Here is a 13,327-nt window from a genome sequence, read left to right as displayed (position 1 = left end):
AGCTTTGTCCTAATATGTTTCAGCTCTGTCACGGCTCTGCCTAACATGTCTCAGCTCTCCCTAATGTCTCTTGGCTCTGTCTCAGCTTTGTCCTAATATGTTTCAGCTCTGTCACGGCTCTGCCTAACATGTCTCAGCTCTGTTTCAGCTCTGCCTAACATGTCTCAGCTCTCCCTAATGTCTCTTGGCTCTGTTTCAGCTCTGCCTAGTATGTCTCAGCTCTGTCACAGCTGTCTAATATGCCTCAGCTCTGTCACATCGCCGCCTAATATGACTCAGCTCTCCCTAATATGTCTTGGCTCTGTGTCAGCTCTACCTAGTATGTCTCAGCTCTGTCACATCTCTGCCTAATATCTCTTAGGCCAATTAGCCTAATATCTCTTAGGCCAATGCCTAGTAGCCGGGTATTCTTCTGATAAACTCACTGGCAACCGAATCAAGTGTGCCCTCCCGCCACCGTGTTGATAGGCTTTGCTATACTGGTAGTACAGTAATAAAGATATAGCTGTGTAACTTTAATGACTTCGCTATGTTAACGTTATCATGGATATGCATCGAGCGCGAGCGCAGTGGTGGTGGTGGGGGGGGCGGGTGAAGAGGGCTCTAATAGCAAAAGCAGTTCGGTCCTTTGTTAACAGTCAACAAATCCATGTTTAACCCTCCTCTTGAGGGTCAAAAGGTTATCAGACACTTACTCTTCGCACGTCAGCCGAAAGTACATTTCATGGTCCTTTCAATAAAGTGATAAAAATGGTAGGTCAGCGCTGAAACAAAAAAGGTTTGCACTCGGTCCGTTAGACCATGTCCTCAGAAAATGTCTGATATCTAACCTTTCCCCCACTGCCCTTTGACCTGTGACCTCCAATTTCGCACTGGTGATGGGTTTCCTCTGCTGAGTAACATTGGTGAGTAACACTCCACAGTATATAGCGTAGTGCCGCCATCTATTGGAGGAAAAAAGTGGTATCGAAGTGGAACCGAAAATACGGGGAAAAATATCGAGGATCGGATCGAGGGAAGAGAATCGCGATCCGATTCAATTTCGGTGGATCGTTACAACCCTAGTGTTTAGGTTACATTATTGCATACATAGCATTATTTTTTACACTACACTATCTGGAGTACAATTGTAATTTTTTGGGGGGAAGCAAGATTATTTTGCCTTTGTTTAATCAAAATTTTTTTTGAAGCCAAGCATTGGCTTTGGTTTAACCAGAAAATTGAGGACACCATTGTAGCAAAGACAAATTTTTTTTTCAAACGAGTTATCGAGAGCACTTCTTTTTTTAACAATAGATTACATAGATTACAATTTATTGGCAAGAATTACAATATCAGTATCCAAGGGTAAACTGTGCACGTGCGCATGAATGCACGGATGTGCATAGAGAAATATGATTAAAAAGATGGATGGACAGATGGACGGACATCCAGACAGAGACACATATATGCAGTTTGTTCTCACCTCTCGATATCCTGCGCAGAGAGAGTCCTGAAGCTGTCAGCAAGGGGCTGGTCTACATCGGCCGCCACCTGCTCGTACTGGTAATGCTGCATACGCTCAAACAGACGCGTCAGGTTCTTCTTGCGTCGACGCAGCTGCGACCACTGCGCAACCATGGCAACAGAAGCAGTGTTATCAACACTGTACTACACGGTATTACTGTACTACCAGTGTGAAGCTGGGTTTACACTACAGACTTTGTGTTGTCAAATTGGCGAGTTGAACCAATTTCGCAATTCGGCAACACCAAGTGGGTGAAAATAGAACATGTTCTAATCTCTCAACTAGTTGCTATCGATCGGTTGGTCCCGCAACTTTTGCGTTTACACTGCCGATTGTCGGTTGTATAGCAGCAAAATTGGTCCAATTCGCTAATTTGACAACATAAAGTCTATGTCTATAGACAACACTTTACTACGATTAGTGCAAGACTATTCAGGGTTGGTACATTAGCGATTAATGTACTTGCAGCACTCTGGGTTAAAATTTCTTTAATAAATTGTTATATATTCAGCATAAACATTATCACTGAAAACTGTGGGTACGATATACAAGTGCTCATTTTCTAGGACTTGCTAGGAGTCACTAAATATAAAAATTGACTATTTTCCATAACTTTCCAGACCTGAAAAATGTCATTTTAACATTCATAGACGTTCAAAGTCCCATATAAACTCTGGCCATTAGTGCAATCCCTCCAATACTGCAGTACCATTAGTGTGCCTCTAATACTCAGCATTATTCTGCCCATGTAATATTGCCATTTTGATACCAGCAGTGCCCCGCCCACAGTGCAACAGTAGTACAGGTAGCTACCTTTTCATCCCAGTGGTAGACTTTCCACAGATCATTAATGTTTAGGTCAGGCTCCACATATTCTTTCCTGTAGAAGGCGATGAACGGAACCTCAAACTGCTGGTTTCGCATGAAGTTGAGCGCCTCTCGGATTTTCCCGATCGCAGTCGGTCCCTTTGTGTTTGTGTAACTCAGGCCTTCTACCTGATCGTACATGTCCTGCAAACGTAGTAACGAGAAAACCAGTTTAATTTTTAAATTGAATCAGATCTGCATCAGTTCCCCATTTGATCACATAGTGTAAACTAACTAGCTGTAGGGTTAGGAAGTTGAAGTCTCACTCACTAGTTAGTCCTAGTGCATAACCCCTACACCCTAGTCGACCTCTTGGCCGATACTGCCAAAAGGGTTTAACGCGCTCAGTTGTTCTTTTACACCCCCATTACTGGAGACGGGCCTACCATTTTAAATAGTCAACCGAGCTCAGACGGATTCACCAGGTGCAGGGGTTCTTTTCTAAAATTATATTGTGGACAGAACAGTACTGAGGACAAACCTGTATAGAGATGGGTGGAGTGCAGAAAGCATGCTTATAAATCCAGTCAGCCTCCTCTTCAAGTTCTCTCTCTTCCGTTGGCTTAACATGAATGGATCGCAACTGAAATGCCAGATTTTACAAAAGAAAGATTATAACCACTGTCCCGACTTTCGAATCTGTACGTCGAGCCGTTTAGATTTGTGCCCAACTGTTGACGGACGCACGCACAAACGCACGCACGCTCATGCGATTCTACAAGCTGCATCTGACTATGTCAGATGAGCTAAAAACATGCCTCAAGCCAACTGAGTAACGCCACTGATTTCCCCGGGCAACGCCGGGTATCCCGCTAGTCACTGATAAAACGCAGACACAAATGATGTGCTTAATTTTCAGAACCGTCCAGGACCAACTGTAACAATAGCATTTTTCCAATTTTTTGCAAACCTCAAAAAATGTTATTTTAAAATTCCAAGACTTTCCAGGTTTTTCATGAAGCTCATGAACCCAACGTTAGTGAAATACATACCATGGACATCTTTAGGAACTGATCACCCTTTAGATCCTTCACTGGCTTGTTCTTGATATACTTCAGCGAGTAGAGCATATGATTTTCATCAATTTCCTGCGTAAACGTAAAAAAACCTTTTGGAAACCTGACATTCGGTGACATGGCACTGGTACATCACACACACACCACAGGCTGAAAAAATCTTTCCACTTTCCCGTTCACGTATCCTTTGGCAAACTTCGTTACCTAATTGCTGAAAGCCTTAGGAGTACTTAGTTTAACTCCACTCTCACTATCGTTTCTCAAATTTTGTTTATGTCTCAGGTTTTGTCATCCTCCTGCAGTGTGGACGCGCCTGTGTACATACAACTTTTAAACTAAAGCTAAAGAAAATTACCCCTCTTCTGGTTAGCATTAACAGACACTTGCTTTACCTTCTTTCCCTTCTTCGTGGGTGCAATATGGATCTTGGCTCGTTCGTAGTATGTCTGCCTCACGCATTGTCGGACTAGAGGTTCGCGAGAGATCTGCGTCGCAACCATGTGCTGAGAACCTTTAATGACATCCTCCGCCGTCGAAAACTGACTGTAACAATAACAACACACGTCAGGTGACACGGGGCATGTGCACACAGACGAGACACAAGCCAACACGCAGCACAGTCGCGTGCAGACATGTCAACTTGCTCAGGTACTCGATGATTAAAGGGAAATATATCTGCATCAGAGACAGGCACGCGTACAAGTCCGTGCATACATACACGCATGTATACACAGCTGCCTAGATACTCAAAAGTTACTTTCTGCGAGAATTCGATGAGCGGGTCTTGAATGCGGCGTGCCAGTGAGATCGCCTGCCGCAGCAGTGGTGGGTAGTCGCGAAAACTTTGCTGCAGACAAAACATGACGAAATATTTCTTGCTCGCATTTTCAACCACACCAAGTTTTTGATATCACTGCAACTTCAACTTAACTTCAGTCTCACTATAGGGCAAGGAATCTTAACCTGTGATCCTTTGGGGCCCGTGCGTGGATGGGCTTCAGGGGGTCCGTGAACCAGGCGCATGCAAAATTTTGTGTTCATGTGCATTTTTTCTGGGGAGGGGTCCATAGCTTTTACCAGATTCTCAAAGGAGTGCATGAATCGCAAAATGTTAAGAACCACTGCTATAAGGTAACTCTCTAGCACTGTGAAAGTAGATAGTAGATAGGAGATAGTGTGGCAACGTGTAGCAGAGCAGGGAATATATATGGGAGAAAACCTACGTCTGCCCTCTTCGTCGTCGAGTAGACTTCCGATAGCTCGTTGTCGACGAGTTCCACCGAGATGGGCGCCATCTGGTTGTCGCTCTCCAGGTCGGTGACCAACTCCTGCACATCCTGCTGGATCATCGCAGCATCCCGACAGTCTGTTCCCACGACGACCACGTGCGGCTTCTTCGACGTGATGAAGCGCTTCAGTGACCGAAGGTCCGTCTCCTGGAGACGCAAGACGAAGCATCAACATCAGCATGAACACGAGTACGAGCAGCAGGGAAAAAAATTGTGGGTAAAAAAAAATTTCGGGGGCTACTTTTCAAGCTCGCGTGCATGAAAATAGGACTCTAAAATTTGGTTTGCATTGAACTCTATGCAAATTTCCGGGGGCTCTTTTTGACATTTCCGGGGCTCTTTTTGGCATTTCGGGGGCTAAATCGCCCCGAGCCCCCGTGTATTTTTTTCACTGACGAGCAGTGTGACACCAGTGTCACAGTTTCACACAAAAATCCGAGTGACACACTCGGACATTGGCTCTCAACCTCTTTTGACTCTGACCAGGACGTTTGCTACAGGGAGAACTTGGTTGCATTTTGATCCCGAATAAATTCGGGTATACACGTCATTATTTTTGTTTTTATATTATGGTTATTTTTGCTCGATTACTTAATTTAATGAAGTAAAATAGATGAAACAATAATGGCCGCAATATATCAATGCAGGCTGGTCTTATCTTCATTATATATATATATTAGTCATTAATTATTTATATAGTAATTAAAAATTATCTTTATGATTATAATACAGATAGTCATTAAATAAACGCATTAATAACATGTATCCACACAAACAACAAACAAAAGAAGTACCTTAAGGGTTTTATCCGATTCATGGTACGAGTTCTTGCGCTTATTCAGATGGCACAGCCGCAGAAAGTCCTGCATGTTGCCCTCACCATCCACAAATGCTGCGAATGCTGCCATGTCACTGTAAACATACGAATATTGCTATAGCTGTCCGTTTTCACTCCACTAACAGCTTCTCAACATCCTACAGCCATGGGTCTACCACGTCTACCCTCTACTGGCAAGTTGCACTGATGCCTTCTTTTCTTAGCTGTTCTGACCAACAATTTTCATTACTGAAAGAATTAAACCTATACACGATATTCTAGAACCAAACATGAATAAATCAAAATGCAAATCATCCGAAATCTACATTTACTCTGCTAAGCTGCCACATACTCTCATATGATCACCTTTAGCTATCAACCCCCAATAGTGGGGCAGATATGTAAAAGAATTGTGGGGTTTCTGGTAAAAGCACCAAAATTGGCACATATGATGTTAAAGGTGGGTATACTAAATGATTTCAAATATAGTGTACAGCTGAATTTTTAAATTTAAATTTTTTTACATGTGATACTACTCTTACTGAGCCCCCTTTCCCCTCCACACATAAGCATATGCACCACTCCGGGGGCGCGCACGTACAGTTCGGGGACGAATGCGATCGAGATGACCCTGAGACCGTGCGAGGGGTCGTAGTCCTCATCATCGTAGTCCTCCAGCTGCTGCTCAGCCTGGTACGGCGCTATCTTCAACCAGTTGTACAGCTTACGACTCGATGCCTGCAAGAACGCAAGAATGCAAACGCCATCGCCCACCATCGCACACATATCAGCTCTGCCTTATTTGACGCAGCTTTGTCCTAATATGTCTCGGCTCTGCCTAACATGTCTCAGCTCTCCCTAATGTCTCTTGGCTCTGTCTACACGAGGAAATGCGCGGTCCAAGAAATCCGGTATTTCTCAAGCACGGCAAATTATTCGGGGTCTAGGAAGCCTCGTATTTACATGAAATACCGGATCTGTTTAGATACCGTATTTCTTGGGCTCTTATTTTGCCTCGTGTGAACGCTAAATACCGGATTTCTTGCTACGTGTGAACGCGGCTTATGTCACGAAAGTAATGTGACATGAATTCACAGGTAGCTAGTTTGTCGCATCTGTCGTGCGTGTATGAATAACGAGAGTTACCTGGAATCGCTCGGGCACATCACTTGTTCTGATCGTGTTATCGACCTCGGTGAAATGGCTTCGCTCCAGCTCACTCGGCTCGTAAACATCGAAGATGCTCTTTTTCGCCTTCTTCTTGCTAGGCTTCTTCTTCGTCCGCGTAGCTTCCTCTCCTTCCTCCACTTCTTCGTCCTCGTACTGACGCCGAGACAAAATACAGATATTGATACCTGCTCTGTTTACGCGGCATGTTTACATCATGACAAAAACACTACCTTCCGTAAGTTCCGCTAGCATTTTTAAGTCGCAATTTGTTTCACACGGTAACTGAAGTAAATATGGTATTTGGAACGAAAATCCCCAAAAGTAATAAAAGCAACAATCAACTGTTTCCAGATAACTACACAATGTTGGAGAAGAATGTGTGGAGTGCGGTATCTGCAAGCAAACCTCACCAGTCTTCACACAACATCCACCGTCAAACACTATTCAACAGTCACCATATACTTCATTAACTATTGCGTAAACGTATTAATATTCTACCCATATTAATGTGTTTCATTTTACACCACCGAGCTGACGGTAACATCTACTCGTCGGCATGGCGACAAGGCAGCTACTTACATCCAATTCTGCCTCCTCATACTCCTCGTATCCGTCATCACCGTATTGATCGAACTCAGTCATATCGAAGTCGACCCCGAAAATGTCTTGTGCTTCCTGTAACGCACTGCATCCCCACGACACAGGCAGAAGAAATATGTAACACATTAGCACAAGTGTACACATGGTGAAAAATTAACTTTTAATATATACTTAATTTGCGCAGTGTTACGATAATTATTCGTCATTTTATAGCCCATGAGCCATTCTGGGTAGCTCAGAGGGGTTGACAGTGACTAACCTTTATTATAATCCAATTATAAACATATATATACATATTACAATCATTGTTTGTGCTCATTTAAAGCAGTGTTTAATAGTATATGTTTATCAGGCACGAATTTTCATGTTTAAATGTGAAGTTAGTAACAGGTATGCTCGTAGTTTTCATTTCTTGTTAAAGCTGAAGTGACAGTAGTCTATCATACTTGATGCTGCTTCATTCTCCTAGTCTTACCGTAACTCCAATAACCTTGGACTACTACACTACCACCATTCACACGTGTTTTCGCAATTGTCTCTATGATTGCGCCATTGCGAAAACGTATGAAAAGGGAATCACTGCATGGAGTGCCAAAAAGGCCAATCACTACACTGAAATTCTAGAACATCTACATCTAAAACATTCTAGAACCTAATGAGGTGACGTGACGACAGGACAGACGTAGCATACAGAGGGTCGGTGACTTACGCATCGGCATGTCTGTAGCGTTTCTTCTTAGTCTTCTCCTTCGAGATTGGCTCACCCTCATCATCCACGATAAAGTCGTCCACATCTCAAAAAATGCGAGCAACCAATCATCATCACACACACACACCCAGAAGAAACATCCAGACATACATGCAAAGTGACAAAGGTGCAGAAGATTCTGACCAAACTAACACTGAGCGGTTAAGATTTGTGCCGTAACTATTGACGCACAGACGGACATTCATGCGATTCTACAAGCTGCATCTGACTTCGTCAGCTGAGCTAAAAATGTGCGCCATACAAACAATAATTAACGCATCAGTTGTACTGCCATACACTAGACACAGTGACATGCAGACGTAGATCATACCTTGATGATGCCATCTTTCGCCTCTTGCAGCAGCTTCCATTTTAGCTCTTTCGCAAAGAATGGATACAGCATGGTATTGAGAGTCCTCTGTAGTGTCTGCTCTCTGAGCTGGTTCCACTCCTGCACTGTGTGACTAAACTCATCCTACGACAAGCCAATCATCGATTATGATTACTAGAATTGTTAATAATTTAAATGACAAGCATTTCGTTAAACAGTGAATCACGATGAAATCACGGGTTATTTAAATTACGTGCAAACAGTTATCACTAGATTGAACTGATTTTTTTAACAGACTACACTAATAATGGGGTACTGCTGCTGTGCTCTTGAATAAGGCATTGAAAAATACCTTATAGAAACACAGAGAAGAGAACTCTTAAGGGATACCTCAAGACCCTTAGAGATACCCTTAAGAGACCCTTTAAGAGATACCTTATAGGAACACCTTGAGGATAGAAACACAGTTGCAAATGGCCTATGGTCCATGATTAGCCCCAAGGGTTTAAAAACACCACAAATACAATAAGATATACATTAAACACAGCAAGATACTAGTACGGAAATCAGATCATGAAGCGGCACTTACACGATAATACAGCTGCTTGATTTCTTCATAGTATGACTGGTGACCTTCATATGACCCAAGGTCGATTCCCATTGTAATCTTAATCAGACCATCATCCTCTGCCTGCAAGGTAAGTGCAACATAATACTAAATATCCACTATCAGTCAGCGTCATAACCAACCAACACATGCAAGGATGATATACACAATTATGCATTATTTATTCGATACGTGAGATAATGCATCTGAGACATGATGGAAATATTAGCAGTAACTGTAATTTTACGTAACTCCACATGATGACCCTCATGTTAATCTCTCCTGCAACTCACCCGATTCTTCCTCTCCTTCTTCATCATCCCCAACCTCTTCTGGAACTGACTCAGGCCGCCGGGGCTCCTGGAAATTCCAAGCATGGGAATTATTACAAAATTATTTTTAATGTTCACTACCACCACACAGCTAGTTTGGAAATGACTGGCAGTGAGTGCAAACCCATTCCAACTCGACAACATTACCGTATCTTTCAATGTAGTCGCAAATTCTTTATTTATTCGCGATTAACTCACACACTCAGCCACAATAGATCAGAAATAGCACGTAGCTACCCTCCCCAGTGCATCTCGCAAGGAAGAAAGTCTCAATGTTCTGAAAGACCTTTTCATTTACAGCCACCCATCATTTTCACGAGTTATTGATGTCTGTTGTGGAATGATACCATGATAATAGATGCATCCACTACTCTATAATCTGGTCTAATGGCAAAGGTTACATTTACATAGCAAACAAAGGTAGGGAAACAGCATGGCTTAGCACTACCCTTCCCTTCACACAACTTCGGCCTTTTGAACCAGAAGCTAATTATCATCATGGTGCCATAGCCAGATTCCCCTACCTTCACTTGCAGAAATATAAAATCACCTTTTTAGTCACCTTTACCATCTGGCATTAAAGAGGGCCGTGAAAAAGAAAGGATTTTATTTAACAAGAGTATATTGTTAGCTGTATGAAAGAGGCATTAGCAACTGCTACCACTCCTTGTTAAAGATATAGTAACTTCTATGAATTAAAGAAAAACGCCCCCATAGAAGCAATATAATAAGAAAGCATGACAGTCTCTCCGACTTCACACGGCAACAATATATGCAGTTCAGGATTCCGCACAAAGTTAGGCACATAAGAACAGGAGATAGACAGTACCTATGAATGTGTGTATGTGTGTGGTGCATGTGCATGTGTGTGCGTGCGCCTGCACGTTTGTGATTGCATTAATGCACATGCCTGTTTGAATGCATCTATGCATACACACATGCCTGTCTGTATCCTTGTGTGCATGTATGTGTATGCAGCCACGTAATCGTATAACCCTCCTCTTAAATAGTAGCTTAGATATTCAGTCTCGATTAAGCAGGAGTTGAGGTAACATTTTGACCATAACGCATCATAAGACAAGGTCACCTGATTGTCAGCGCATGCTTAACCAAAATCTAGTCAGGATTAAACTCATACATGGGTAAGAAAAGAGCCGGTGTGTATAAATCACAGAGACATGCATTTACATGCCATGCAAAGCAGTTAGCCTACAGCAAGGCTAAGATAAGAGCTACTAGAATACTTGGCAGCAGTGTCTATAAGCAGAAATTATCACTAACGATTAACATTGTTGTGGCAATAACACTCACTACTTCATTTCTGCTTAGGTTACACAATTAATGCTAAATCAGCCATCTACAGAAGTTGCATCAATGATTTTATATGAAATGAAATCAACTGAAGCAGCGATCAGGTGTTTTTTTTTGCATTTCACTTAAAAAATCATAGTAACTGGCTGCCCAAGATAGCAGTAAACAGCACACTTTCAGCACTTGCTATGGAATTATGACAGCACACCTACATGCTACTGAGCAAATATCAAACCTTTCTAAATTCTAGGTACAACTTTGCTAGAGGCCCAGAGGCCAAAATTATATTTGGAATTTAAAGCCTCATCAAACAAAATTTACAAAGAATAGTAAATTTTGGTGGGGCTGATGAAAATTTGTTAACAGTTGTCTATAGACTAGTGCGAAAAAATTATATATTATATACTGTGACGCTATGAGACCACAGTAACTCCTACCTAGCAAAGCAAGAAAGATATCTTCGACTCTAATACAATACAAATGCTATACAATATGCTATAAACTACACAATACGACAGCTATGCAATATATGATACAGTACAACACAACAGGGGCCTGTTGTCAGAAACAAAATTTGTCTTAACATTGATCTTAACATTAACTATTTCTCATACACAGTTGACAGAAACATGGTAAAGTAGTAAGTTACTCATATGCAGTGTATAGAGGTCTGGTCTACATTAAAAAGTTAAAGTCAAGGCTAATGTTCAGACTCATTTTGTTTCTGCCCCAAAACTTCTATACGATATACAATATAATACACAATGCAATAGCTGTAGCAACTATTCGTGCAGAACTGACCGCCGTTGACTCGTCGTCGTCCGAGCCCTGGAACAGCTCGTTGGCGATGGCGTCGCGGTCGTCGACCTTCGCAAGGTCATGACCCGCCTCATTGTCGCTGTCGTCGTCATCCGATATCTTGCGCAGACGCCGGAACTTTTTCTGTTTGCGATTCACGAGAAACGAGGTTAATCGTCACATTGTTACGTATTTAGTTCCGATAGCATTCAGGCACGATTGAGTAGTTTATTCCAGTGCATAAAACGTCATGAGATATATACATACAAAATCAAATTTTCAGTTTATGATAACAATCTTCACATAAAGCATAACTACATTTATTCTAAACAAGAGACAATTTAGCCGGACAACTCAATAAAAGAACGGAAGAAACTACTTACACGTTTGACCTTCACACCGAGATTTTCCTCAATTAAGTCATAATCTTCATCTTCGAGTCTGTCATCATCATCATCATCATCCTCATCTTCTTCTTCACCTGCGCAAAAAAGTTTCACATACAGGCATTAGCTAGAGACAATATACTGATATAACACCAATATCAACAAGCAAAATTACATATTTTGTCCCAAGTCCAAAGAAACTGTGGAAATGGAAGTCCCTCACATCTTGAGGCAGTTAATTGTCGCCAGTATTACGTTGTGTATGTTATACTAACCAATAGACTGATTCAAAAGTTTTTCCACAGCTTCAATTTTTTTCTCCCACCTACCATTAATGGCAAGTTGGAAAAGTATGCCTGTAATTACATTCTTTCTAGACAAATGCAGAGAAGAACTTTGCTAAGTAGTTGCTAGGTAGCTGTAGTTTGCTAACTTGCTAAGTACAACTAGTGGATTGAAGGCTCTCACCACTTCCACGCTTCTTCCTCTTTCTGCCTCTATCTGCATTGTCGTCAGAACCGCTGCTGGCAGACTCCTCCTCGACGTCATCATTAATCAGATCCTTCATCTCCTCTCTGAGTAGATCTTCATCTAAAATCCAGGTTACAGCAGTCAAATACAATTGAAAATACAAGCACAATTTCTGCTGTTCAAAAAAATTCTATGAACACGCATATATGGAACACATAGTCATGACGGTAATAATACGGTGTTCGCATAATCTAACATGTCTAGTGCATGAGGTCTGATATCTCCGCTGTCTGCCATATTTTCTCATTATTATACACTCGAAAAAATCATAAAAAGGTACTAATACAGCAATACATACACTTCCGCAAGTTTTCATCACGACAATATCTTACTACTAGGGGATGCAAGAATTACCATCTTCTTCCTCCTCGGAACTGTCTACAACCACGGCCTTGGATTTCTTTTTATGACGAACTTCCTTCACTTGCACTGCGCCGGAGTCCTCGTCCGACTCGGATCCGGACTTCTGGTCATCTTCCCCCGACACCTCCGCCTCGTCTTCCAGGAATCCGGACATGGTTGCAACTTGCAGTGTGGCGGATGGATCACAGTACGAAGCGCACCTCCCAGACTAGCTCAATCCAGCAAGAGTCAGTCGTCTCACTGTGCGGATTGCACCAACATGTAAACACACGGATGACGTTCCAAACTCATCTCTCCATGATCACGATTATTTTCTAGAGATCGAACAGGTTTTGACGATAGTTTGCAGGTTTCTCACCAGGAATTAGATTGAAACTAGATGGCAAAAATTGTCAGGACCCAACATCATAACTAAGTGGGGTCATGACCCCAGGGTCACAACATAAGATGGGTAGGGGTTGCCAGTCTCACATTCCAATCCACTTACCCGAAAATAAAATCACTGGCCTCAGCCTTAATTTTCTATTCTAACATTAAACTTCTTGGAAGGAGAGTGTAGGTTTTAGCAAAAGAAAGCAATTAATATTGTAATTTACTTATTGAAGTAAAGTTACTCCTTGGGGAAAAAGCTAATTATTTGGCTTTCAATATTAT

The 13,327-nt window shown here is 42.0% G+C and overlaps 1 protein-coding gene and 1 long non-coding RNA gene across 2 annotated transcripts in view; both read right to left on the bottom strand.

Moving 5' to 3' along the window:
• The window catches only part of LOC106814664 (transcription elongation factor SPT6-like), a 30,328-nt gene that overhangs the window by 12,808 nt on the left and 4,193 nt on the right, over positions 1-13,327 (bottom strand). The window contains exons 2-18 of the mRNA XM_014819010.1: positions 12,665-12,913; positions 12,248-12,370; positions 11,777-11,874; positions 11,397-11,537; positions 9,246-9,312; positions 7,976-8,060; positions 7,246-7,351; positions 6,643-6,819; positions 6,098-6,234; positions 5,474-5,591; positions 4,614-4,826; positions 4,137-4,237; positions 3,783-3,933; positions 3,367-3,462; positions 2,856-2,957; positions 2,321-2,518; positions 1,522-1,608 (exon numbers count right to left, since the gene is read on the bottom strand). Coding sequence (XP_014674496.1) covers positions 1,522-1,608; positions 2,321-2,518; positions 2,856-2,957; positions 3,367-3,462; positions 3,783-3,933; positions 4,137-4,237; positions 4,614-4,826; positions 5,474-5,591; positions 6,098-6,234; positions 6,643-6,819; positions 7,246-7,351; positions 7,976-8,060; positions 9,246-9,312; positions 11,397-11,537; positions 11,777-11,874; positions 12,248-12,370; positions 12,665-12,827 — 2,163 coding nt within the window. The 5' untranslated portion in view covers positions 12,828-12,913. The remainder of the gene's footprint in view (positions 1-1,521; positions 1,609-2,320; positions 2,519-2,855; positions 2,958-3,366; positions 3,463-3,782; positions 3,934-4,136; positions 4,238-4,613; positions 4,827-5,473; positions 5,592-6,097; positions 6,235-6,642; positions 6,820-7,245; positions 7,352-7,975; positions 8,061-9,245; positions 9,313-11,396; positions 11,538-11,776; positions 11,875-12,247; positions 12,371-12,664; positions 12,914-13,327) is intronic.
• LOC106814672 lies at positions 196-3,932 on the bottom strand. The gene is made up of 3 exons (XR_001394639.1): positions 3,783-3,932; positions 3,367-3,462; positions 196-205 (listed from the first exon to the last, which is right to left on the bottom strand). It is a non-coding gene; the product is annotated as an uncharacterized LOC106814672 (long non-coding RNA).

Source organism: Priapulus caudatus, unplaced genomic scaffold (genome assembly GCF_000485595.1).
Source record: "Priapulus caudatus unplaced genomic scaffold, Priapulus_caudatus-5.0.1 Scaffold960, whole genome shotgun sequence".
Lineage (NCBI taxonomy): Eukaryota > Metazoa > Priapulida > Priapulimorpha > Priapulimorphida > Priapulidae > Priapulus > Priapulus caudatus.
This window is presented reverse-complemented; position numbering and strand designations above follow the sequence as displayed.